The sequence below is a fragment of the Podarcis filfolensis genome, assembly GCF_964270895.1.
Source record: "Podarcis filfolensis genome assembly, chromosome: 7".
Classification (NCBI taxonomy): Eukaryota; Metazoa; Chordata; class Lepidosauria; order Squamata; family Lacertidae; genus Podarcis; species Podarcis filfolensis.
In genome coordinates this window covers 30,967,102-30,990,082 of record NC_139603.1, presented here as the reverse complement: position 1 = coordinate 30,990,082, position 22,981 = coordinate 30,967,102, and the positions used below count along the sequence as shown (strand labels likewise).

At 41.7% G+C, this 22,981-nt stretch overlaps 2 protein-coding genes across 4 annotated transcripts in view; one reads left to right on the top strand and one right to left on the bottom strand.

The window, feature by feature from the left end:
• Positions 1-2,523, bottom strand: part of ATXN1 (ataxin 1) — a 309,255-nt gene extending 306,732 nt beyond the window's left edge. The window contains exon 1 of one of the 2 annotated variants that reach the window (XM_083623800.1): positions 2,349-2,523. The gene's annotated coding sequence lies outside the window, so the exon portion shown is untranslated. The remainder of the gene's footprint in view (positions 1-2,348) is intronic. The other variant, XM_083623781.1, reaches the window with a different exon arrangement.
• On the top strand, positions 2,520-21,158 carry RBM24 (RNA binding motif protein 24). Of its 2 annotated transcripts, none has more exons than XM_083624090.1 (4): positions 2,520-3,251; positions 4,135-4,258; positions 7,593-7,647; positions 18,571-21,158. In XM_083624090.1, exons 1-4 carry the CDS (start codon positions 3,084-3,086, stop codon positions 18,911-18,913), a joined length of 690 nt encoding a protein of 229 aa, XP_083480216.1. In that variant the 5' UTR covers positions 2,520-3,083; the 3' UTR covers positions 18,914-21,158. The 2 variants fall into 2 exon arrangements, with proteins under 2 accessions (XP_083480216.1, XP_083480217.1); XM_083624091.1 differs by lacking the exon at positions 2,520-3,251 and adding an exon at positions 3,525-3,657.
• Positions 21,159-22,981: the final 1,823 nt, after the last annotated feature.

Genomic DNA, 22,981 nt, shown 5'->3' with positions numbered 1-22,981 from the left:
GGTAAATTTTGAGAGAATTTTCACGTAAGCTTAAAGTGCAGTTAAAAGGAGGGTGGGAGAAAAGCACTCTACTTGTTCCTAGCAGTGGGGAAGACTTGGCACGGCAAAGAAAATAGCAAGGCTTGAACCTGAATCAGGGAGTCAAGTTATTTGATCTATACTGGTTGAATAATCTTTATACTGTAACTCAATTCAAGGTGCTGACTCTTACGAGCTTTCCAGACAGGTGTTTTGGGTTTTTTGCAAGTGTATTCTGCAACATGTTCCTGACACAATATTATGATGTTAATGGTGGATTTATTCTGCTTTAGTTTGTTCTGCAATGCTTCTTCAGGGCTACCACATTATTGCTGTCCACAGGGGCTGTAGTGCAATGAAAGTGAGACACTAATAAACCAGAACATTTATGGTATAAAAAGTTACGAGATTTCAGCAAGAAGCTATGGGGCATGCAATGACTGGAAATGAAGAAGGGTAACCACCCCAAAACTTCTGCAGGCGCAAACAGGATTAAAGGGGGGAACCGCGTGTAACCAACCTGATAAAATCACAAGCACAAATCACAATGAATGCACAATTTTAAAAGGCCATGTAGAGCCCCAAAGGACATGAAAACAAACTCTAGTCATCTCTGCTGCACTACTTTACTGGGGGAATTCAAGCAAGCAAATCCTCTAGTTTAGTCACCCTCCATCTCCGAGTTGTGCGGCACTGAGTATTGGTAAAGCAGTATTTGTTAGAAGTCTGGCTGTTACAGCTTTGAATCATTTGTCTGCCCTCTCACACTGGGGCGGGGAGAGCCCTACCTGCTTGCATACTTTCTTTGGACAAAAAGAGCTCAGCATGCTTGCCCAGAGTAACTGTGAGGACAGACAGAAGCCACCAACCTCCTCTGCTTGCTCACCCTGTCTCTCTTTTGCTGAACCTCCTGAAGAGCTCCTCTGGATCACACAAACTTAGTCCACATTCTGTTCTCACGGTGGCCAGCTTGGTGACTATGAGTAACCCACAAGCAGGACCCAAGGGCAATAGCTCTCTTCTGTTAATATGCAACCTGGCAATTGGTGTTCTGTCGAACATCTGGAGCAATAAGGGAGGATTAGGCTTGCTGTACCTAATTTATGCTGCTGTGGCTCCCAGAGGAAAAGTGGATTTGGGAAAGCAAGCAGATGAGATGAATCCGCCTTCCACCAACAGCCAGGACCTCTGTCCACTTGCAAATCTACACCACCCCAGTGGTGTAGTGAGGCAGGGACAAAGTGTCATCATATTGGCACACCAGGGGAAATGATGTCACTTCCTATTTACAATCCTCTGCATGCCAAATAAGCTCTCCATGGAGCAAAATCCACACAATGTGGTCAGGAAGAGGTAGATTAACTTGCATACCCGCCTAAGAGTTAAATGCCACTTTCAGTTTGAAGAAGTACTGAGTCTTCTATAATTCTTCATGAGGATGAATGTGAACCAGTGAAGGGAGAGCAAAGGCTAAGAAAAAAGCAAGCTTGGTACCAAAGGCATCATGTCTGCATCGGCAAAAAAATTGTTTATGTTGCCATCTTATGAAGGGTATGGCTATGGAGGCTTTGCCTGTACATCTGAATCAGGAATGCCAAATTGATTAAATATTGGGAGTTCCCAGGAAACCCCACCCCACACAATTAATCAAAAGCTGTGGCACCTGCACACCATTTGAGTGGCAATAACCATCAACTTGGAGGGGGGTGACCCCCTCAAATATTTTATTGGGGGTGGTCGCCGAAGGGCCATAGGCCCCTAGGAAGTGGCTCCTATTATTTGAGTTCACTATCCCAACCATGGGCATAGCCAGGATTGGGGGGGCAGGCCTTTTGTTGTGGGGCAGAACCTCAGTTTGCTATGTGTTTCTATTGATTTAGGGGGCAGCTGGCTCTCCCTGCCCACCGTTGGCTACGCCCATGGTCCTAACTCTCAAGAGGCGGCAGGTCACGCTCTCTCGGCAGCCCCACGGAGCCCCATCTTCCACCCGCGAAGAAAATAAAGCGTGCTGCCCTAGGAGGGGCGTTGGGCACCAGCCTCTTCTGCCCGTTTGCTCTCGCTCTCCCGTCTCTGGGCGGAGGAAGCTTGGGAAGCTACGAGCTGCTTTGTCTGAGGGACGAAGGAGATGCACCTGTCCCCCAACCCGCCCCGTGGGGCTACTTCGGTACCCCCCCCCCATAACCTAGAACCATAGCCAAGAACCACCTGAGGCAGCTCGCCAGCGGGAAAAGAAAGAGCAAGCGGGGCTGCCTGGAGAGCTTCGGTTTCGGTGCGCAGTGGCGCCAAAGTGAGCAGCAGTGCGCGCTGAGGGAATTTCTCCCCGTCCGCACCCGTGAGGCGCTTTCGGTTCTCCTCCGCCTCTCGCGCTCGGCTGACCAGAGCGGGGCGAGGGAGGGAGGGAGGCGCGTGTGCGCGCAGAGCCCGAGGCCACCTTCCAACGCGCACGTGGATCTCCCCGCCCCCCTCCTTCTCCTCCTCCAGGCTCGCTTCTCTTGAGGCGCGCACACAGACACGCGCGCGCGCACACAGACACAGCAGCAGCTGTTCCTTTCCAACGGCCGGGTGGCAGCGGCGCGCCGAGGAAGCGGCCAATAGCCGGGCCGGCCCCGCCCGGCTCCCCGCCCCGCTTTGCTGGTGGGAGGGCGGAGCAGCGGGAGTTGGGGAGGTCGCGCCTGGCAGCTTTTTAGAGGAAAGCCAAAGGCGGCGGGAGGCAGCAGAGTCGCCTGCGGCTGGGCCCTGGTGCGTTTCCTTGCTGTGGTCGCTGCCGCCACCTTCGCCGCCGCCTCGTGAACAGCGTCTACCTCAAGGCAGCTCCCGACGCCTCCTGCCTACCTGAAGGGCAAGGAAAGAGCTGACAAGCCAGAGAAATATAAAGCAGGGCAGTCTCTGCGGAAGGTGGGAGAAGTTGGCTGGAAGTGAGCGGCACGCGCAAAGCCCACCCAACTCGCCGCGGAGTCTTTCGCCGCCTCCTTTTTTGTACTTTTCCTTTCTTTTCCACCGCCGCCACCAGCAGCCCTCGCTTGCGCGGGGCTTGTAGCTAGAGGAGAGCGGCATCTTTTTGGAAGATGCACACGACGCAGAAAGATACCACGTACACCAAGATCTTCGTCGGGGGTCTCCCCTACCACACCACGGACTCCAGCCTCCGCAAGTACTTCGAGGTGTTCGGGGAGATCGAGGAAGCCGTGGTCATCACCGACAGGCAGACGGGCAAATCCCGGGGATACGGATTTGTAAGTGCGAAGGGTGCGGGGATGGGTGGCTCGTGTAACGTGTGGATGTGCGGGCGCGCCTGGAGAGCGGCTAACGCAGCTATCTAAACCCAACTGGCAGGAGGCGGGGGGTGGGAAACAGGGAAAGGGAGACACTCGGCGATATTTTTGGCTCTCGTGTCGTCGTCCTCTCAAAAAATTAAAAAGCGTGGAGGAGGAGGGGAAGCGTGATCGTCAGGCGACTGGGATGGGTAGAGCAGGTGAGCCAACTGAACTTCCTGGAAGTTAAGTAAAACTTGTTGTGAGCAACGGATTGGAAAAGCAGCTGGCTGATAGGCGCAATAAATACTGACTTGAACTGCGAGGTGTCTCCTTTTCCCCTGTCGACGAGATTGTGTATTTTGACCACTTCTTTCTTTTCTAGAGGGTAAGGAAAGGAAAGGAAACCCTGGGGTGGGGTGGGGGGAAGCTGTGTGCTGTGCCCTTCAGATGAGATTTGCATCATAACTTGCATATGAAAAGTTGCTAGTGAAATTTTGGCATCCGATGGAGCCAGCTGGTTACAGGCTGATATGACACGTTCGTATTTTTATCTGCTGCAGCACATGCTACTGTGTCAGTGGGTGTTCGGTGCCTGCAAAATTCCAATTCCGTGCTCTGGGAAATGGCAAACGCTTCAAATATAGCCTGGTTTTTGTGTGAGAGTAATTTGACCAAAAAAACAAACAAACCCATAACAAACCTAAAGTTGCTGTATTGTTATAGTAGTAGCGTTTTCATTTGGGTAAGTTCTGAGAAGAGCCTCTTGGAAATGGTGTTCCATTTCACATTGCACCAGCTTACTGTACTATATGAGTCGTGTCAAATACATGAGTTCTGATATCCTGCGCTGTTTATTGTCAAGGTAACCATGGCTGACAGAGCTGCTGCCGAAAGGGCCTGCAAAGATCCTAACCCAATCATTGATGGCAGAAAGGCTAATGTGAACCTAGCGTACCTAGGAGCAAAACCAAGGATAATGCAGCCAGGTAAGAACAGTCTCTGTCGTCCCTACCTGGCTTCTTATCAGCCGAGCAGAGAATGAAAACTTATAACCTTATCCTATTTCAGTGAAGCTACTTCAGAACGAATAGCTTGAGGATTGGGTCCCGATTCCTGAAAGGAGCACAATTCTTGCAATTAAAATGCCCTCCCCCCAAGTCTGCCTCTCATGCTGGCCAAGACATGTTAAAGATGGCTTGTGCCAAATGTTGTGCTAATGCAGCCTACTAAACTTGATATGATATGATATGATGGAAGATGCAGTAACACAAATATGAATGCTGAATTTGTCAGAGTGACAGTACTGCCCTTTGAGCATAAAACCATGGGGTCTCCTATGAGTGTTTGTGGTGGGAGACATAAGATACTTCCATGAGGGTTATATGCTGGAGCTGTGGCAGTAATCCACTACTTCCAGAAGCTGTGCTGTGGCGAGGCTTATTCTCCTGTGAGTGTACACACAAAACAGACAAACACACTTCACTAAGAGAAAAATGGAAAAGGGGGGGCTTTACTTGGTAAAATATTTTTGTCTGGATCTGCAAGTCATTGTGCACATCAGTTGTGTTTACAGGGAGCCTTACACATTCCCTCACAAAACAAATGTTTTGGTAAGAAGTTTCCCAGAAATAGGGGTATGAGTTCAGAAACCACAGCCTTGAAGTATAATTCGTATATGTGCTGAAAATGTGCATTATTGACATTTTCTTCATATTAAAAACTTGCACCTTGGTCCTGTGTAAGCTTACTTGTAGTTAGGTCTCACTGATGCATTGTTTCCCAAATAAATGTGCATAAGATTATATAGCCTGTATGCGCATAAATAGTAGATACATAGGACTAGGTACACACTCAATATTTTTCTGCATGTTTTGAGTGGTACATTACTTAAATGAATGTCCTCCTTTGGAAACTTTAAGCAAATTAAAACAGTGGCACCATTGTTTATTGGAGATGAATTCTGCTATTTTATATGTATATAAATTTCTGGGTCTGAAACCACCTGTTTCCAAGAGGACATGCTGGAGGCTTACTTGCACAATGTGCTCCTGTAATGTTGGGCATATATAAATTTAATAAATAATTTTTTTAAAATAGTGCAAATGCGCACCTGCTACATGGTGCAACAGGGTGATGGCATTGGCAGTTGCCGCCATCTTTGGCAGACGGGTGCCAACTTTTTTGTCCAGTCTAAGCAGAAGTGACCACCTTGGAATGGCTTCCCATTATTTGTGAGGCCAGATTCCCGTTTTTCATTTACAGAAACATACTTTCCCATGCTGATAAGAAAAACTAGAGTGTATTATGGGCTTCATGGTCTTGCTCAACTCAGTATTGGTATTCATGGGATAAAAAGCTACTTGGTTTTGTTTTGTAAGTAAAGGTTGGGGATAATGTGGGCTGAATCTGAGCTACAGTTTAACCTTGGAAGCTGTCCTTAGTACGTACCAGAGCTCAACCTTCAAATGTGTGCATAATATTTTTTACAGTCAGCCGCCACACATCTCCATATGTGGAATTAGTGCAACGGGTTCCAGCGTAGTGCTTCTGATTTTAGAAGTTAAAGGCTGGAGATTTTTATTTAGGGCTATTAAGGGAATGTGAACAATTTGCATAGTAACTACCAGGGTTCCTAAAATCCCATGGCTGAGCTTCAACAGAATTTCACGCTCCCTCTAAACGCACCAGTCCATTCTTACAAATCTCTTCCACTTCAAGCGTTAAGGGTTGTTTTATCCCATTGTCCCAAACACCTCCATTTTAACCGTTCTATTACCGCCAGTGGGTCCTTGATAGTGAAATTGTGTAGAAACCATTCTGAACTGATCTGTTAACAAGGTGGCCAACATGGTTGTAATGTTACAGTAACTCCTTATTTATCTGAGGTACCAAGCAACTGCTTTTTGTTTTGGATTATCTTGCTTACACATTGGAATCCATAGGAAATATCCTATAACTCTTAACAGGAATGTATTTGAGTCTCCGTTGCTTCTCTACAGTGCCTCAGTTCAGACATCATGCTAAACCATGCAATTGTCTGGTAAACCAGAGGTGGAAACCTCGATTTTGAAGTGGGTTTGTGAACTGTAATTTTGTACTAACTATGAATTGGCATAGTCTATAAATTGACATATCATAGTTGCTGCTGCCCTGTAGAATCAGCTTATAAAAGTGATTAATGAGAAGATGGTAAACACAGGCAGCCAAACGATGTGTTTAAATACTTGAGTAAACAGTGATTAATCAGACCAGCCCATTTCAGATATAACACTAAACCATCCGTTAGTACTGTGTGAATAGTAAGAAATGAGCCTCTGCCTCTGCACTCCCTTCTCATCTGGTATGGCCACAAGCAGGAGACTGAAAGCCTCCATGTCATGTTTGAGCAGAAGTGAGACTCAGCTTCTGTATTCCTTTCTCAGTTTATTGTTATGTACCAGTGGCGTAGCGTGGGGGGTGCAGGGGGGGTGGACCGCACCGGGCGCAACATCTGGGGTTAGAGCAAATCAATGGGTTAGGGGGCGCAAATCCACGGGTTAGGGGGCGCAAATCCACGGGTTAGGGGGCGTAAATTACTTGCCTTGCCCCGGGTGCTGACAACCCACGCTACGCCACTGTTATGTACCAACACAAAAAGGTGGTGGGGCACTGGTTAGTGTAGACTGTGGTTTGTATAATCAAGCCAGGATCAAACCAGCCTGGTGCAGTGAATCAGCAGTGAATCGTGGTTAGGAGATCAGGAGTGTGCAACTGACTTGCAAGTTCCCCCCTCACTCTTGCCAGAATGCCTCTCACTTCCACGGTTTGTCTTAACAGTGCGACGTTATCTCTGCATCAGCACTGTCTGGATTATCTTGATTAGTTAGTGCCAGTGCAGGTATATAACCCTGTACCATGGTTAACTCAAACCATGAATGGCAAATTGAAATTCGTACAGGAGAGGGGCATGCATCCAAGTTTAGAAGACGGTGAATGTTACGTCTGCTCCAGGCTACAGCAGTTTGCCAGAAGTAATAGCTCATTACTTCTACATTATAATGCTTGAGAGAGAAATACTTTTGTACTCTATAAAGCTGATCTTACCAAGGTATTCAAACCGTATGGCATCAGATCACATTTTTTGTCTGATTTGTTTATCTAAAATCAATACTGCACAGTTTATTAAGATGGTGACCTGAGAGTTACTTCTGAGTACACATGAGTAGGCTTATGCTGTGACATATTCCTCTTCACTGAGAATGATCGCAGGGAGGTTATTAGAATTTTCACATGAAGTAAATGCAATGCTCACCTAGAGAATGTGATGTGTTTTGTTGTTAGGTTTTGCCTTTGGTGTTCAGCAGCTCCACCCAGCATTAATACAGAGGCCTTTTGGGTAAGTCTGCCTTAAGCTTATATCTGGGGGTGGGAACAATATAGAGTGTACGTCTTAACGTGACTGTTGGAAATAAAATTATATTTTTCAAATTTCCAGATTTAAAATGCCATCACTTCATTGATAATTCTCTAAATAAATACTATATCCGAGTCAAGTGGTGTAAGATGCATGCCGGCCTTGCACTCAAGCAGCCCCTATGCTCGTAAGATCATGTGGTAAACAAGGTGTGCCTTTTAATCAGCCACTGTGCCCCATTCGGTATTTTTCTTCAGGTTGACTCAATGTTATTTATCTCTTTCTAATCTGACAGGGATCGTTTACAGTTAAGATAACTGATGAGAAGGATATGATGATAAGAGGTGGAATAGTTCTGTTTGGAATTAAACTCTGTAACCAGTAGACTCAAACACACAAACCAAGCTAAAATGGTGATTAACGATGCATGTATGTTTTTTTTCTATATAGTCAATAGATATCCGTGTGCTTTTTTATTTATTACAGTAATGAAGTGGTGTTGATAGCTAAACTGTGTGCTTTTATTTATTGAGAGAGCTGTAGTGAAAGTTTTTTGGTGGTCTTTTCATTTTGGTTTTGTGGAGAAGTGTTGACTTTGCCATGGGGAGCGAAGGGAGTTTTTTTTTCTCTTGCTTTCAAGCTGTAGCCTGTGACTTCTTTTTTTATATTTATTTTTTAACCGTACTTTGTAGTGAGTGCTAAATTTGTGTGGTTTCTTTTTTGATTTCTTTTTTTAAAAAAAAGAAAAATCAACATTGCTTGCATGTTACAGTTTTGGTTTTGTTCCTTGGGAAGGGTTTGGAGCTCCCTGTATTAACAATGTGCGTCCACATGCACTTTCCCATTAGATAATACATATATATATATATATTTAGCCTTCCGCAGATTTACTTAAACATATGCTATTCCTAAAGTTGCTGTGCATTTTTTTTCTACAATTAAGCATCAAAGTTGGAGGTGACATCTGCTTGCTTGAGTGTCTTGTACGCTGTCTCCTCTTTGATTCTTGTTGAGTAAGGCCCGTGACAAAAAGTTAGTTGAATACTTAACAAGGAAAGGAGGGGGGATAAACTTTAAGCACACATGCATATTTGAGAATAGTTTTGAAACACTATATATATCTTGAAATGAGACATTAGCAACCATGTTGCTGACTGCCTAAACCAAGTCCAAAGTATATATTACATTTATTTATTTCTATTTAATGAAATTTATACTCCACTTTATTGTAATAAAAAGCTCCAAAGTGTTTTGCAAAAAGGTAAAATCAGGAAAAAGTTCCAATACATTAAAACATATAAGATGCTAAAATGCTAAAACAGATTAAAATCCACACCAGCATTTCCAAGCATCTGGGTAGGCTTATCTAAACAAGAATGTTTTTGGCAGGCGATGAAAAGAATACAGGGAAAGTTTTCCTGCTTGATATCAACAGGCAGGAAGTTCCGAAGAGTAGGTACTGCCACACTAAATGATTGAGTTCTTACAAATGTGGAGCAGGTATTTTGTGGCACCTGTAGTGGCATATAATATTCTCCTGGCATTTTATTAAACCAAGAACAGAGCCCAAGAGCTTGCAGGTTTATGAAGCAGAGCTGGGCAGGGTTTTAACCCTTTCCTCTCTCACGGAAGTCTCAATTAAAATGTCCCTCCTCTAGAAGATGCCTTCATTGGTGTCAATGGAAGCTTCCCCACAAACGGTGGGGTTGTTTAATCAAGAATGCAGCATGGGAGGAAAGGGTAACACACACACACACACACACACACACACACACACACCTCCTGCATGCTCTTATCCTGATCACCCCCAGCTGCTATTTACATTTTTAAAAACTGGAAATGTTAAACACCCAGTTTGTTCTTTAGCTGGTCTATTAAGATGTTTGGGCTAGCAGACACCAGCTAAAGAGACTAACGTCACAGATCCTATGCATGCATACTCAGAAAGGAATCCTACTGAGTTTAATGGGACTTACCCATAGGTAAGTGTGTGTAGCAGGAGTGGGGAATGGAACCTAGCTAGCGAATCAAATATTTAGATTCCCCCACCTGTAAAATTGAAATATTCTCATGGATCAGTGGTTATGGCAAGTCCTTCTGAAGTCTATTTCCAGATGCCATTTTAATCCCAATGGTGAACTCCTTAGTACAGCTGATGCCGGTAGGTCTTACTATGACCACCAGTCAGCTGTCAGCAAGATCCGCTTGCAATTGAATAACTGGGAACTTTTCAAACAAGCTGGCAATTGTTCATTGGTAGGCACCCCTGTCCTTACATGTCCTGTGATGCTGCATGTGACTGCACATGCAGTATGGTTTGGGGTAAAAGCTTTGAGGGACCTGTGCTGGACCTAGTTAGGTTCATAGGGCTTAGGTTCTCCACCCCTGATTGCAACCTAATTAAAGACCAATCCACAAACAAGATATGTGAGGAAGATGTAAGTTGGATATTTCATCAACTGATATAAGGCTTGTTTAGCCAGCACATGATTTTTTTTCATATAATTGTGTCCCATCCATTTCTTAAGAGGGTGGAGCAATTCCATGTAAACAGCATTTAGTTTTTATTGAGTCACTTGATGCCTTGGTAGTGTGTTTATTGGAGGGAAGACTTCTTCTGAATATTAGAGCTCCCCCATTCAACTGGAGTATCTGGAATGAACAAACGACATTCACCAGCACAAAAAACTTAGCAATCAGATCACAAGCACAGTCAAAGTGACCAGTACATAAACTTAAAACACATGTAACTGGAACCTGTAATTGGAATATGCCCTAATACTCAATTTCTGAGATTGGCTACTTAGAAGTATCTGGATAGCTGTGATCCTGCTGATATTATGTCCCATCAAGGTCTGTGAGTATGCATGGATAGCATTGTGCTGTACGTAAAACAATTTTAAAGTAGCTTGCTTGTAGGGCTATATTGTAACTGAACGAATAAAAGTCTTATTTGGCAGGTTGTGCATATGGTTGAGTTACACTTTAAAATAGGTTGAATATGCAACACTCTATTTGAACCCAGGGCTTGCCAACCTTTTTGGGCTCACAGGCACCTTTGCAAACTGGAGAAACTGCCATGGGCACCAGACATACACATTAGCGAAGCGCACATTGCTAGCCATTATATTGTCCGTAATAGAATGCTTCTTTCAAAACTAACTTCAGTGAGAAAGGGGACCTCGTGGACACCAACAAAGGTCTCTCTCAGTACATGTATGCCTGTGGGCACCACACTGAAACCCCTTGATTTAAACTTTTTAATTCATTAAAAAAAAGTGTGCTGTGTGTTTTATCACTTTTTCTGTGGTGTGCAAATCTGCAGGATTGTTTTTAAAAAGACTAAGCTGTTCATCAAAAGTCGCCATTAAGTAACTTCCTTCCAATGGTCACATAGATTTTCATTTGAAAACAGTGCAAATATATGAGGTGGTAGATGTGATGGGAATAGTGAGGAAATCAGACCCTAAGTGGGCATTTTGAAATGCTTTTTACTGTTTTATTAGGTAAGGTTTTAGTACTGTTTTGGTAGGTAAAGGACCCCTGGATGGTTAAGACCTGTCAAAGGTGACTATGGGGTACAGCACTCATCTCTGCTTTCAGGCCATAGACAGCTTTCTGGGTCATGTGGCCAGCATGACTAAACTGCTTCTGGCGCAACGGAACACACTGATGAGTGCCAGAGCGCATGGAAACACCATTTACCTTTCCACCGGAGCAGTACCTATTTAAGTACTTGCACTGGTGTGCTTTCGAACAGCTAGGTTGGCAGAAGCTGGGACCGAGCAAGGGGAGCTCACCCTATTGCGCAGACTTGAACTGCTGACCTTCTGATCAGAAAGCCAAAGAGGCTCAGTGGTTTAGACCACAGCGCCATCCACTCCCTTCCACTGTTTTAGTATGGATGTATAGTATAGTAGTATAGTAATATTCCCCCCCCCCTTTGGTATTTTACTTTTGCAGGGGGGGAAACACCTCAGACTTCCTTTGTTTTTGAATAGCATTTTTGCCTATTGTTGTGTTAATAGGTAAATGTCTTAACATTTTAATTAAAGGTCATAGTGGCTGTCCCAACTAATTTGTAATAAAAGTTTTCTTTCCTGATATTCTGCCATTTCCAGAATGCAGGCCATTGGTACTGATAGAAAAGTGAGTGCCTGCTGTATTTTGTCCTCAGCTAGTGTTAGTCGGATGCAGTGTAATTTAATAGAGTTTAAGCATAGTGAGAGAACCCGGTTATGCTTCCATAACATTGCTTCCCTATAAAGCCAGAACTCAGTGCCTTCTGGACTGTCAGTTTCTTCTCCTCCAACTGGTTGTGTTTAGTTCAAAAACATTTGCTTAATTAATTTATTGGAAATCTTAGTATAACTAGAGTGTTGATTTTGTTCATGTAAATTTTGGTACTTGAAACTCATTTTTAATATAAAGCATGATGATCTGGTGATGGCCAGTTTTGAAGTTTTTACTGCCCGTATTTCATATGATCCATTGTTATTGCCACCATAATTAGCTGGTGCTATTTATATATAGGCAGCCTCTTCTGGGATTTTTTTTTTTTTTTACAGTACAGTAGTTTTAGACAGTAACCCACGCCCCTGGGAAACAGAACACAAATGGTTTTATTGGGACCCCAATCTAAATTCAAATGTTTCTCTGGGTAGTACAATGTCCCATAGCGAAGCCATGTGTATTGTGTCAGAAAAAGAGCACTTAGGTTTGCTTCCATGGACCAATTTTTGTTTGAAAAAGCCACAGGACATTTTGTATGTGTGTCGCAAAAAAAGAACATAGTCCCAGACAAAAAATAGGGTTAAAAAAAATCAAATATCTTGGAATATTTTCTTCGTCCTAGGCTCTTTTTGGTTTTCAAAAATAAACCTCTGTCTAGGCGTTGCTGCATCACTGGTTCATTTCTTGTTAGAAAATGTTTATGCACACCTTACATTGGCTGCAACAAATAAGCACTCTGTGTGTAAAATTCAGTTGGTTTTCTTGAGATTTATTTTTATCCCAGGCAAAAATAAAGAACAAAAGTGCTAAATTAGGAGATGCCTAACCTGTTGCTCTCCAGGCATTGTTCACTACAACTCCCTGAGTATTGGCCATGCTATTTGTGGCTGATGGCACTTGGGGGTTCAACAACACCTGAGGTTCCCAAGTTAGGCAACCCTACTCTAAATGGAAAGTGGCTGAAATTTGGGGACATTATTTGTTACCTGCACAGTTGTAATGACCTACATTGTAGGCAGTGCTTTTTTTCTAGAAAAATAGGTTGCCGGTACTCACCATGAAGTTGTTACTGTAAGTGCCACACTTTTTAACAACAAAAAGAGGCTCCAGTACTACATGCCGCTGAGTATTCCCTGAAAAAAGCACTGATTGAAATGAAAAATGTACCAGGAGTGCAATTTTACCCCAAAAGGTTTGGGTTATGGGAAAAGAGTGGCCTTATGGCTCATTGTACCCACTGCAAACCTCATTGTGTGCCTCCTAAAAACATTCCTTTCAGTTTATTTGGTCTACAGACCATAAAAAATAGTTACAACTATGGTGTCAAGCCAACCACAGCAGAGAAAAAACACTGTACATGCACACAAATTGTACCGTGATACCTCGGTTTTCGAATGTAATCTGTTCCGGAAGACAGTTCGAGTTCCGAAACGTTCAAAAACAGAAAACTCAGTACGGAATCCTCAAAATGGAAAACTCAATACAGAAGCCGTGTTTCATGTTCAACTTCCGAAGCAAGTTAGAAAAGCAGAGTGTTTACTTCCAGTTTTACAGCATTTGAAAACCAAAATGTTCGTCAACAGAGACATTCAAAAATTGAGGTACTACTGTATAAACGTTGAACAGAATACCTGAACAATCAGAAATACTTTAAAAAAGCAATTTTCACTCTGGATACAGTGAGGAACTTGGCTATATTATCTAAAATATTGGAGTTGGAGTCTGCCATTAAAATTGAAACATAAAATTAAACTTTATTCCCCAAGTATAGAGAAAATATTGGTGAGACTTGTATCCATCACGTTGCTTGTAACCATCCTATCAGCACAAGGATTTCCACTTGTCCAGCAGGACGCCCCCCACTCCATGGGTCCTTATAAAAATTGCAGTGTGGATAGGAGAATATGGGTAACTTTTTGACTGAAACGCTTTTGCAAGGGCAAACTTTCAAATGCCAAAGTAACCTAGTAAATCAATCTTCCGTAATAGCTGATAGCAAAGCATTGAACCCACCCACTGAAAATGATTTCCTGTATCTTGGAATATTTAATGTTGCGAAATAGCTGGCCTTAGACTTAAAAGATATAGTGGTAAGCAAATCCCATTTGCCAGAGCTAATATATTTTGCAAGTTAAGATCTGGAAGTCTCTGTTTAATGCTGCTGGTTGCTTTTTCTAACTTTCTGAATACTTGTGCTATCTTCAATTTAAAAGAAGGTGGAAAGGACACTGGGCCAACCAATTTATGTTTTATTATTTCCTGGAATGTCTGTAAGGGTAACATAACAATTCGTGCTTCTGTGTTACATGCAGCTGCTGGGGAAAGGGCCTGTTTTTCTTACCTATGTTTTACCTGGTGTGCAGTCCTATGCAGGTCTACTCAGAAGTAAGCCCTGTTTAGTTCAGTGTAATTTACTCCCAGGTAAATGTGTGTAGGTGTGCAGCTTATAAAAACATACATGTATGTATGTTTTTATCAGTAATGAAATGCTTTTGAATTCAAGGCTTGATATCAGTGGTGAAATGTTTGTGCTTTTATGAATGACTATCAGTGACTTACCAGAAAACTCTTATTCTTTTGTTTTTATTTACATTTGTCTAAGGCTTTATGTGCTTCTATTGAAAATGCTTCCATTGTGATCAACAGGGACAAAATAGGGCTTAATATAAGCTAACTTTTTTAAAAAAAGTGGATGTGAGTTTCCACAAAGCTTCCTTTACCAGTTTTAAGCAATTATACTGAGTGCAGTTGGGGGCTTGGAATGAATAACATGTGATCAAATATAGTATTGTGAGTAAAACGTCTGATTTAATGGGCACCTATGAATTGTTGAATGAAACCATTCAAAAATATTGTGCAAGTTATACAATATCTTTCGCAGTAATTAAAGTTTGTGATTAGAGGGTTAGATTCAAAGGACTATTCTGAAGGTTTTTTAAGGGGACACCTGTGATATAATAAGGCTATTCCTGCTTAAGCCCTGAATGAAACGTTGTTGTTGTTTAGTCGTTTAGTCATGTCCGACTCTTCATGACCCCATGGACCAGAGCACGCCAGGCACTCCTGTCATGCTGGTAGCTTCGAGAACACTGTCCACCCATCTCATCCTCTGTCGTCCCCTTCTCCTTGTGCCCTCAGTCTTTCCCAACATCAGGGTCTTTTCCAGGGAGTCTTCTCTTCTCATGATGTGGCCAAAGTACATCAATTCTTTGGGGATCAGCCTTCTTTATGAAACATGTTAGCTACCTCATTAATAATCTGGGTACAAAACAAAAACGTAGGCTATTAAATTTTGATACAAACTGTTTTGTGGCAGATGTATTTATGTTTTCTAAATTATATTTCCATTTTCAATGTCTTGTATGCTCTGTACAGACTTGTCCACAATATTATATGATACAAGTTATTAGGTAATATTTACCACAAAATTATTGCTTCGATTAGTTACCAAGTTTATTCAGCAGCAGTTACTTCTGAGTAAATGTGCATAGACTCAGACAACTCATAGGGAACCCAAAGCACGCTTGCTTAAAAGCAAACCACTGAAATAAGTTTCTGGGTTTGTGGCACGATCCTATGCATATTTCTTCAAAAGCTAGTCTTCCTGTATTCAGCAAGGCTTACTCCTCCTAAGCAAGCATATTAAAGTCATAGGAAGAGGTTTGTGGTATTAATGCTTATTTCTGGTACACCAAATGCTTGTTTCTAGTACATCAGAGTAAAACTATCTCCTTTCAATGAAGAAATCTAGAACAGTTTCAGTTGTTCCTACCAATATATACCAAACAATAAGTTCAAAATAACACCCCTAAAGCCACTGAATAAAGATGCCTCTGCAGCATAATGGGAAACGGCTCTTTAACCTTTTGACCTTGCTGAGCATAAAAGGAGCTAGCATTTCAGTATCATGACAATCTCTGCATGCTGGCCTTTCCAACAGATGGAAGTTTACTTTGGCCTTATAAAGTCATTTTGCTCAGCTGGAAGCCCTTGTCGCATGACAGATGATCAAAAATAGACCCACTGCAGCTTGCCCTGTCAATCACCACGTGCAAAATGGCATAATAGTGGGGCGCCTGCAAGGAGTTCATGCATATTGTAAACCAAGAGGTTCTAAAGGGATAGTGTTTCATAATTCTCCACCTGTTAGTTGCTTGGCTTTAAAAGAAACAAATCACAAGAGCTTAAGGAGGAGTACATTCATTTATGCGTCTCCCTTCTTTAACAAGGATACAGGAGCCATGATGACTGTGCTTCTGTTGATATGTAGAGAAAGATAGAGGGTGGTTTGTTAGTTAGTTTTAGTTTTGTTCTCTTTTCAACCAATATCATAAACTGAACTTCACATGATTGCTAAAGACTGTATTCTCTGTTAGATTTGACAGAAGCAAACCTCAGGAATAATCGGTGTTTAAGCAAACAGTATAAGCAAATCATCTTTTTGTGTAGCTTAAAAACATTGCAACAAGAATACAAAGTTATTATTTAGATGGGCCTTAGATACACAGAAGGATGAGGCAAGTGGATTCAACATAAAAACTGATGAATTGCTATCACCATTAAAAAATAAATAAATCTGTAAAGGTCATTGATTAAGATTCAGTTTTGTTGCTCTCTTCTCATCTGTTTCTCCATGTATCACTAACACTTTGCAGTTCTCCCATCACGGACAGTGGGAGATTGATGATGTAAATATATATTTTTCTTAGTTAAACTTTTAACATTTCAATGCTTGAGGTGCAGGCATTGAAGGGGGAGTGATTAGTTGCTAAACAGGCAAATTTTCGCTTTTAAAATAGTGTGGGGGGGGGAATACTTTTCGAAGTTGGCAGCATTCTTCAGCTGAAAATATTTTCTTTCTTGGCAACTTTAAATGAAAGTAATTTTTATTTAAACATATTCTCATTAATCTTAACTATATTTATATAGGGTGACCAGGTGGAGCTGACTTGTGCAACAGCTGGAAAGGAAATCTTTTGACATTGCATGAGACATTGAAAGCTTTTATTCTGCATCTGGAGCTCTGTGTGTGCGTGTGTGTCTGTTGGATCTCCTTAGAGTTGCACTTCATGTGGATAGGAGGGTTCCCCCGCCCCCATACAGTTTCAGTTGCAGGTCAAAACTTTGAAGGTGGTACAATTAATGTAAAAATAATACATTTTGGGTTTCCTGTGATATGAAGGATCCCTGTGTCTATTTTTTTATAACAGGTGGAGAACTGAGAGCTGGGTTGCTAGTGGCTAAGGAATGTGAATTGAAGAGTCCATCTTTCAAATCTCAGCAATATATTTCCTTTGGAGTCTTAGGGAAATAATTCCTTCAGTTTCAGCCATACGTCCACAATAACACTGATCTGCCTTGCAGAGTGGTCTTGTAAGCATTACTGAGATGATACATGAAGCATGTTGCGTACTCAGTATGCTATGTAAATGCTGTGTTTTTGAGTGCGGCAGCATTGCTAAAAATATCAACATTATAGAATCATGGAAGAGACTCCGAGGGTCATCCAGTCCAACCCTCTGCGATTAGCCTAGTCAAAATTAGTCTGACTGTACTACTGAGCACGCGCGCACACAAGAAGTGACATTTCACAATGTAAAATAAATAATGTATTTTAAACCGGTGAGGTTGTTCCTCACAATATTATTTTTTTCTGCTTTTGTTAAACACTAGATCTTCCTGAATATAATCCTGCCCCTACCCATTCCAAAGCATTGTCTTGTATAGAAATAAACAAGCTGGCACAAAGCAGGACACCAGTGGCCAGATTTGTCACAACAGGTTTGACTCTCATGGCCTTAACCTCTCCAGAAGTGTGGTGCACATTTGCCTAGGGACCACTGTTGTGTATTTTAATGGCATCTATGTAGCTTCCCCTCAATGGCCTCTTGTGACAGAGTGAATTGCACTATAGTTCCGTTTGAAAAGTGTGATTCTTGCTGTGTTTACCACACTTGTGAACTTCTATTTAAACTCCTTTGTCGCCTGTGTTGTTGGTTTTTTTTGTTTTGTTTTTTGTTTTAATAAGGGTGACTGAGGTTGCAGAGAAATTAATGTGTGCTGAGTCTGCATAGCAATTCAAGTAGGGTTGCCACGATACAAAACGATTATTTCCTCAGATCCGTGTAAATGACTACAGGAAACGTGCAATGTAAAACTAAACATGTAACATAACTACACAAAAAACACAAAAAACCCCCACACCTGATAATACAGTTCATGGAGCTAAGAATTTTATAAATGCTCACTAGCTTTGCTTAGCAAGTATTGGGGGGTGGGGGGAACCTGTCACTTCCCATTGAATTTAAAACCCTGTGTTCTCCAGTCTCATAGCTAGAAATCTCATTTATTCCTTCTTTTAATAGATGTCCTACACATCTCAAGGTCCCTCTAAGTATTTAAAATTATTAGTAACATGTTTCATAGTACTTACTATCAGCTGCTGTTAAATCGGCACTAACACTGTGACACTGTGGTGGTGATTATGTTCTGATTTTAGTAAGACCTTTCCCTTTCGGCTCTTGCTTAGACGATCAAATTGTCCATCGAAATTGGTTATTGTGGCAACCCTATGCGTATAACAACAACTAAATTTGAGTTTGTTTTTAAGTTCTGAAACTGGAAGTAAGGTTTACTTGTGAGATCTAACTTTCACCTTCTGTCTTTCAACAGGATCCCTGCTCATTATGTATATCCACAAGCTTTTGTGCAGCCAGGAGTAGTCATTCCACATGTCCAGCCTACAGCAGCTGCTGCCTCCACCACACCTTACCTTGACTACACTGGAGCCGCATATGCTCAATATTCAGCTGCAGCAGCAGCTGCTGCCGCTGCAGCCTATGACCAGTATCCCTACGCAGCATCCCCAGCTGCTGCAGGATATGTCACAGCCGGGGGTTATGGCTATGCAGTCCAGCAACCAATCACGGCAGCGGCACCTGGGACAGCTGCAGCAGCTGCTGCTGCTTTCGGCCAATACCAGCCACAACAGCTGCAAACAGACCGTATGCAATAGCGGATGGACTTGTGAAGAAAGTTCTGTTTCTTACTCTTCCTATCTTTTTACCTTCAAGCCTTCCAGTAGAAATAGTTACAAAAGAGGCAATTAACCTTAACCAATACAGCTTTAAGGAAAGCTACAATGCAATAGTGTATTACTACAGAAACAGATTCCGCTGTCTTTGTACAGCATGCATCCATATCATGGGTGGTATTGTGGGGTGGGAATCGTAATATCAGTCCAAGCATCATCCCTATCATGAAAGGATGGCAGAAGTAACAAAAAAAAGCTTATATTAAAAACAAAAAAACCAGTAAAAGATGCATTTTACATTATCAGGGAAAAAAGTCCAGGTGAGCAATATGTAGCCTGTATCAAGTTGAAGACGACTATTATTTAAATGTTGAAAGCACTGACTGTCATTACTACTTTTCATTATGGCCTACAGAACTTTGTTTGAATGAGTAAGAAAAATGCTTTCTGACTATCTCTTAATGGGCATCGAACAAACTAAGGAACGTGGCCTTTTGGGGGGGGGGTTGGGGGGAAAAGGTGGACAGGCACCAAAGTTATTTTCTCATCTGTCCTCTGTGTGAATGGGACTATGGAGCAAGTGATGTGGAATTAATGGGCGCAACAGCTGTACAATCAATAACACAGACCGATCTGGAAAGAACACATCACTTGTGCTCGTTTGATGAGCTTGTCACATTCTAATCCCTCTCTCCATCCTGTTTCACTTTTAGGAAACTTTGACTGCTGGTGTCAGCTATTCTGATTCTGAAATAGGATCAGCTCTTTACTACAACAGCCTTCTCCTTTTATTTATTGTATCTATTCATGGCTTGCGAATAAAGGCAGGAAGAAATTTGCTGAATTTAAACCTTTAAGAACTGTGTTAAGGGAATTTTTATTTTATTTTATTTTTTGGAAATGATTTATATACAATTTAATACCTATTTAAAATATTTATTGGGAAAAAAGCATAGGTCTCTCATGAGACTGCTTGTTGAGATTGCAGTTCTTCAAGGGTTAATGCTAAGTGGGTTATATTGTGCCTTAATTGTAATGCTATTTAAAGATATATTTATTTTGAAAGTTGTACTATGCTGCACTCTAAAGAAAACAACTTTAGATGTGAAACTGTAAAATTATGTATTCATCTCATGGTATAAGTTATTTAGTAGGTTTAGCTATAGTATACGAAATATTAACCTAATCAACTAAAATGCTGACATGGGTTTATTTAAATTCTGTTAGTACTCTTTTTATAAGGGTACTTTCAATACTTTTTTTTTTAAGGTTTTGATCTTAAAAATGCTAGTTTCATGCTTTTCCCGCGATCACCTTAACCATAAACCTGTTTTCTTGGAAGAAAGCTCTTGATTTCAGTGGAACTTTCCCCCAAGAAATCAAGGCTTGGCAAAGGATTGGGTTATAAAGCTATAATACTCTACACACTTGCTCAGGAGTAAGGCCCAAATAATGCATTACTGTTGTGCTGATAGGAACTGTTTCTGTGGTCTGGCCACACACCTCACCAATAATGCCTGCAAATGGGAACCATGTAGATCAGGTGAGTGATGTGGGAATTGACCATGTGACTGTTACAATGTGATGGGTTCCTAATTTTAGAAAGTGTTGGTAACACACAGGACTGGGCAACACAGAAACAACTCCCGCGTCACAGGGGTAATATGTAAATGGGACTAAGTCCCTTTCCTCTGAACTTAATGAGACTTAGTTCGAACTAGATAAATGGAATACTGAATCTGAAACTCTTTTTAGATTTGCTATGTGGAAATAAACTCCCATGAAATTATCCACATAGTGTCTTATGGGTAGGTTGTCAGAATTTCCTCCTATCAAAAAAAGGGTATTTTTTTCCACTTTTCATCTCTTTGTAGAACAACTTTTATTCCTTTGCTAGGAAACGCTGCTTTACATTGTCCTGTGAAACTGCAATAACTTGCAATTTTTATTCTTGACCTAAAAAAGGAATTTAATATTTTACACTGTATTGGAAATCTTTTTATACTTGAACAATTTCGTACAAGGGAAGACAGGATAGCATTTTTATGGACTTTATCCAATGTCACTGGATTTATTTTAAGTATTTTGAGTACTAGCCAGTGTTATATAAGGTAGATAACATGACTCTCATGTGCATGTTATTTATTATGTATATTGCTTTATAATGTTTCAAATCTTCTAATCTATACACTTGTATTAAAAAAAATAAAAATATTGTTGAATCCAACCTATTTAGTCTTGCCCAAAAAAAAGTTTCTTTCCATATCAAGATGCCTCTGTGTTTTCTAAAGTTCCTCAGTTGTGAGAAGAGCAAGTTCAGTGATTTCAAAGATGCACATCAAAAGACAACTGAAGCATCGCCTGGCTTGTTCAGTATTGTTCAGTATTTGTGAATCTTAAGCTTTAAGGCTCAAGCGAGTACTGCTTCATACAATACATAATTAACTTGTGGAATTTATTATATAGTACAAAATGTGTCAGTTGCACCACACGGTAAAGGTAAAGGACCCCTGACAGTTAAGTCCAGTCGCGAACGACTCTGGGGTTGTGGCGCTCATCTCACTCTATAGGCCGAGGGAGCCAACGTTTGTCCGCAGACAGGTTTTCCAGGTTATGTGGCCAGCATGACTAAGCCGCTTCTGGTGAAACCAGAGCAGCGCACGGAAACGCCGTTTACCTTCCCGCCGGAGCAGTACCTATTTATCTACTTGCACTTCGTGCTTTCGAGCTGCTAGGTTGGCAGGAGCAGGGACCGAACAACGGGAGCTCACCCCGTCGCCGGGATTTGAACCACTAATCTTCTAATCGGCAAGCCTTAGGCTCAATGGTTTACACCACAGTGCCACCTGCGTCCCACTACACACGGTAGCAGGCTCTAAATACTATGATACTTTCTGGCTTAGTAGCAGATGCCCATTATAATTGACAGAGTAATCCTAATAGGGATGGCAGTGGCAGGGAGTGAGGTGGTGGATTGCCCACCCCTTCCAAAGTCATACTACTGACACCAGGCAGGGCAGGAAATTCTGATTTTCTTAACAGCAACACACAATTTGGTTTCTTGGGGAGCCAGAATTGGGGGCTCTGGCTCCAAAGCCACTTTCATCCAGGCCCTAAATGCCCCATTCTGGGTCCTACTGGCAATGGAGGGGAAAACACTGAACTCTCTCCCTGCTCCCTTCTTTATTGGATTATTGAACCATCAGCTCCATATAGGCAAAAGAAGCTCAAGGTTTTCAGAAGATAATGGGGAGATATTTTTTTTTAATGCTACTATGGTATATTTAACCAAATAAAATAAGGTTGGGAGACTGGAATATCAATGATGCAACTTCATCCTGGGGGGCAGGAAGGGGGACCACTACAAGACACCAGAAGCAACATTTATTGAACAACTTACGTTGGCAGAAAGTTAAAAGAACTATGGGAATAGTATACTGTTCTGAGGGAGTGGTGTTTCTAGGAATCTTATAGTAAATAGTTTTTCTGTGCCAACATCTGGAAAGGCACTAAAATAAATGAAAATAAGAATTTTAGATTTACAGGAAGCAGCTGTGAAGTGTGAAAACAATTGTGCTTTTCAGTCTTCAGTAAGATGTAACTTATCAGCAGTTTTCTCACATGTAATTGTTTTCAGGGGTATTAACACTACATCCTCTTCTTTTTTTTAGCTGTAGTGCTAGATCAGGCATAGGCAAACTTGGCCCTCCAGATGTTTTGGGACTACAACTCTCATCATCCCTAGAAAACAGGACCAGTGGTCAGGGATGATGGGAGTTGTAGTCCCAAAACATCTGGAGGGCCAAGTTTGCCTATGCTTGTGCTAGATCAGAAAGAAGGTGCAGTCTTTATTTCTGAAGGAGTCAGTCCCCTGTTACCTGCCCCACTGAATATGTAATTAATTCCACAAACTGCAGAAACTAATACTGGTGCTGTATATTGAGACAGAATAGATAGTAATACACGTGTACCACATATAATGATTTTAAGGAAACTACAACTCATTTAGTATACTATAAAACAGGAGAGAGACCAAGAGGCAGGTGAAGA

Bases quoted from the DNA above. Each gene is read 5' to 3' on its own strand.
- RBM24 (XM_083624090.1), top strand. From the start codon at position 3,084: ATGCACACGACGCAGAAAGATACCACGTACACCAAGATCTTCGTCGGG. The intron at 4,259-7,592 runs GTAAGAACAGTC...TTTTGTTGTTAG, and splicing joins ACCAAGGATAATGCAGCCAG to GTTTTGCCTTTGGTGTTCAG. The intron at 7,648-18,570 runs GTAAGTCTGCCT...GTCTTTCAACAG, and splicing joins TTAATACAGAGGCCTTTTGG to GATCCCTGCTCATTATGTAT.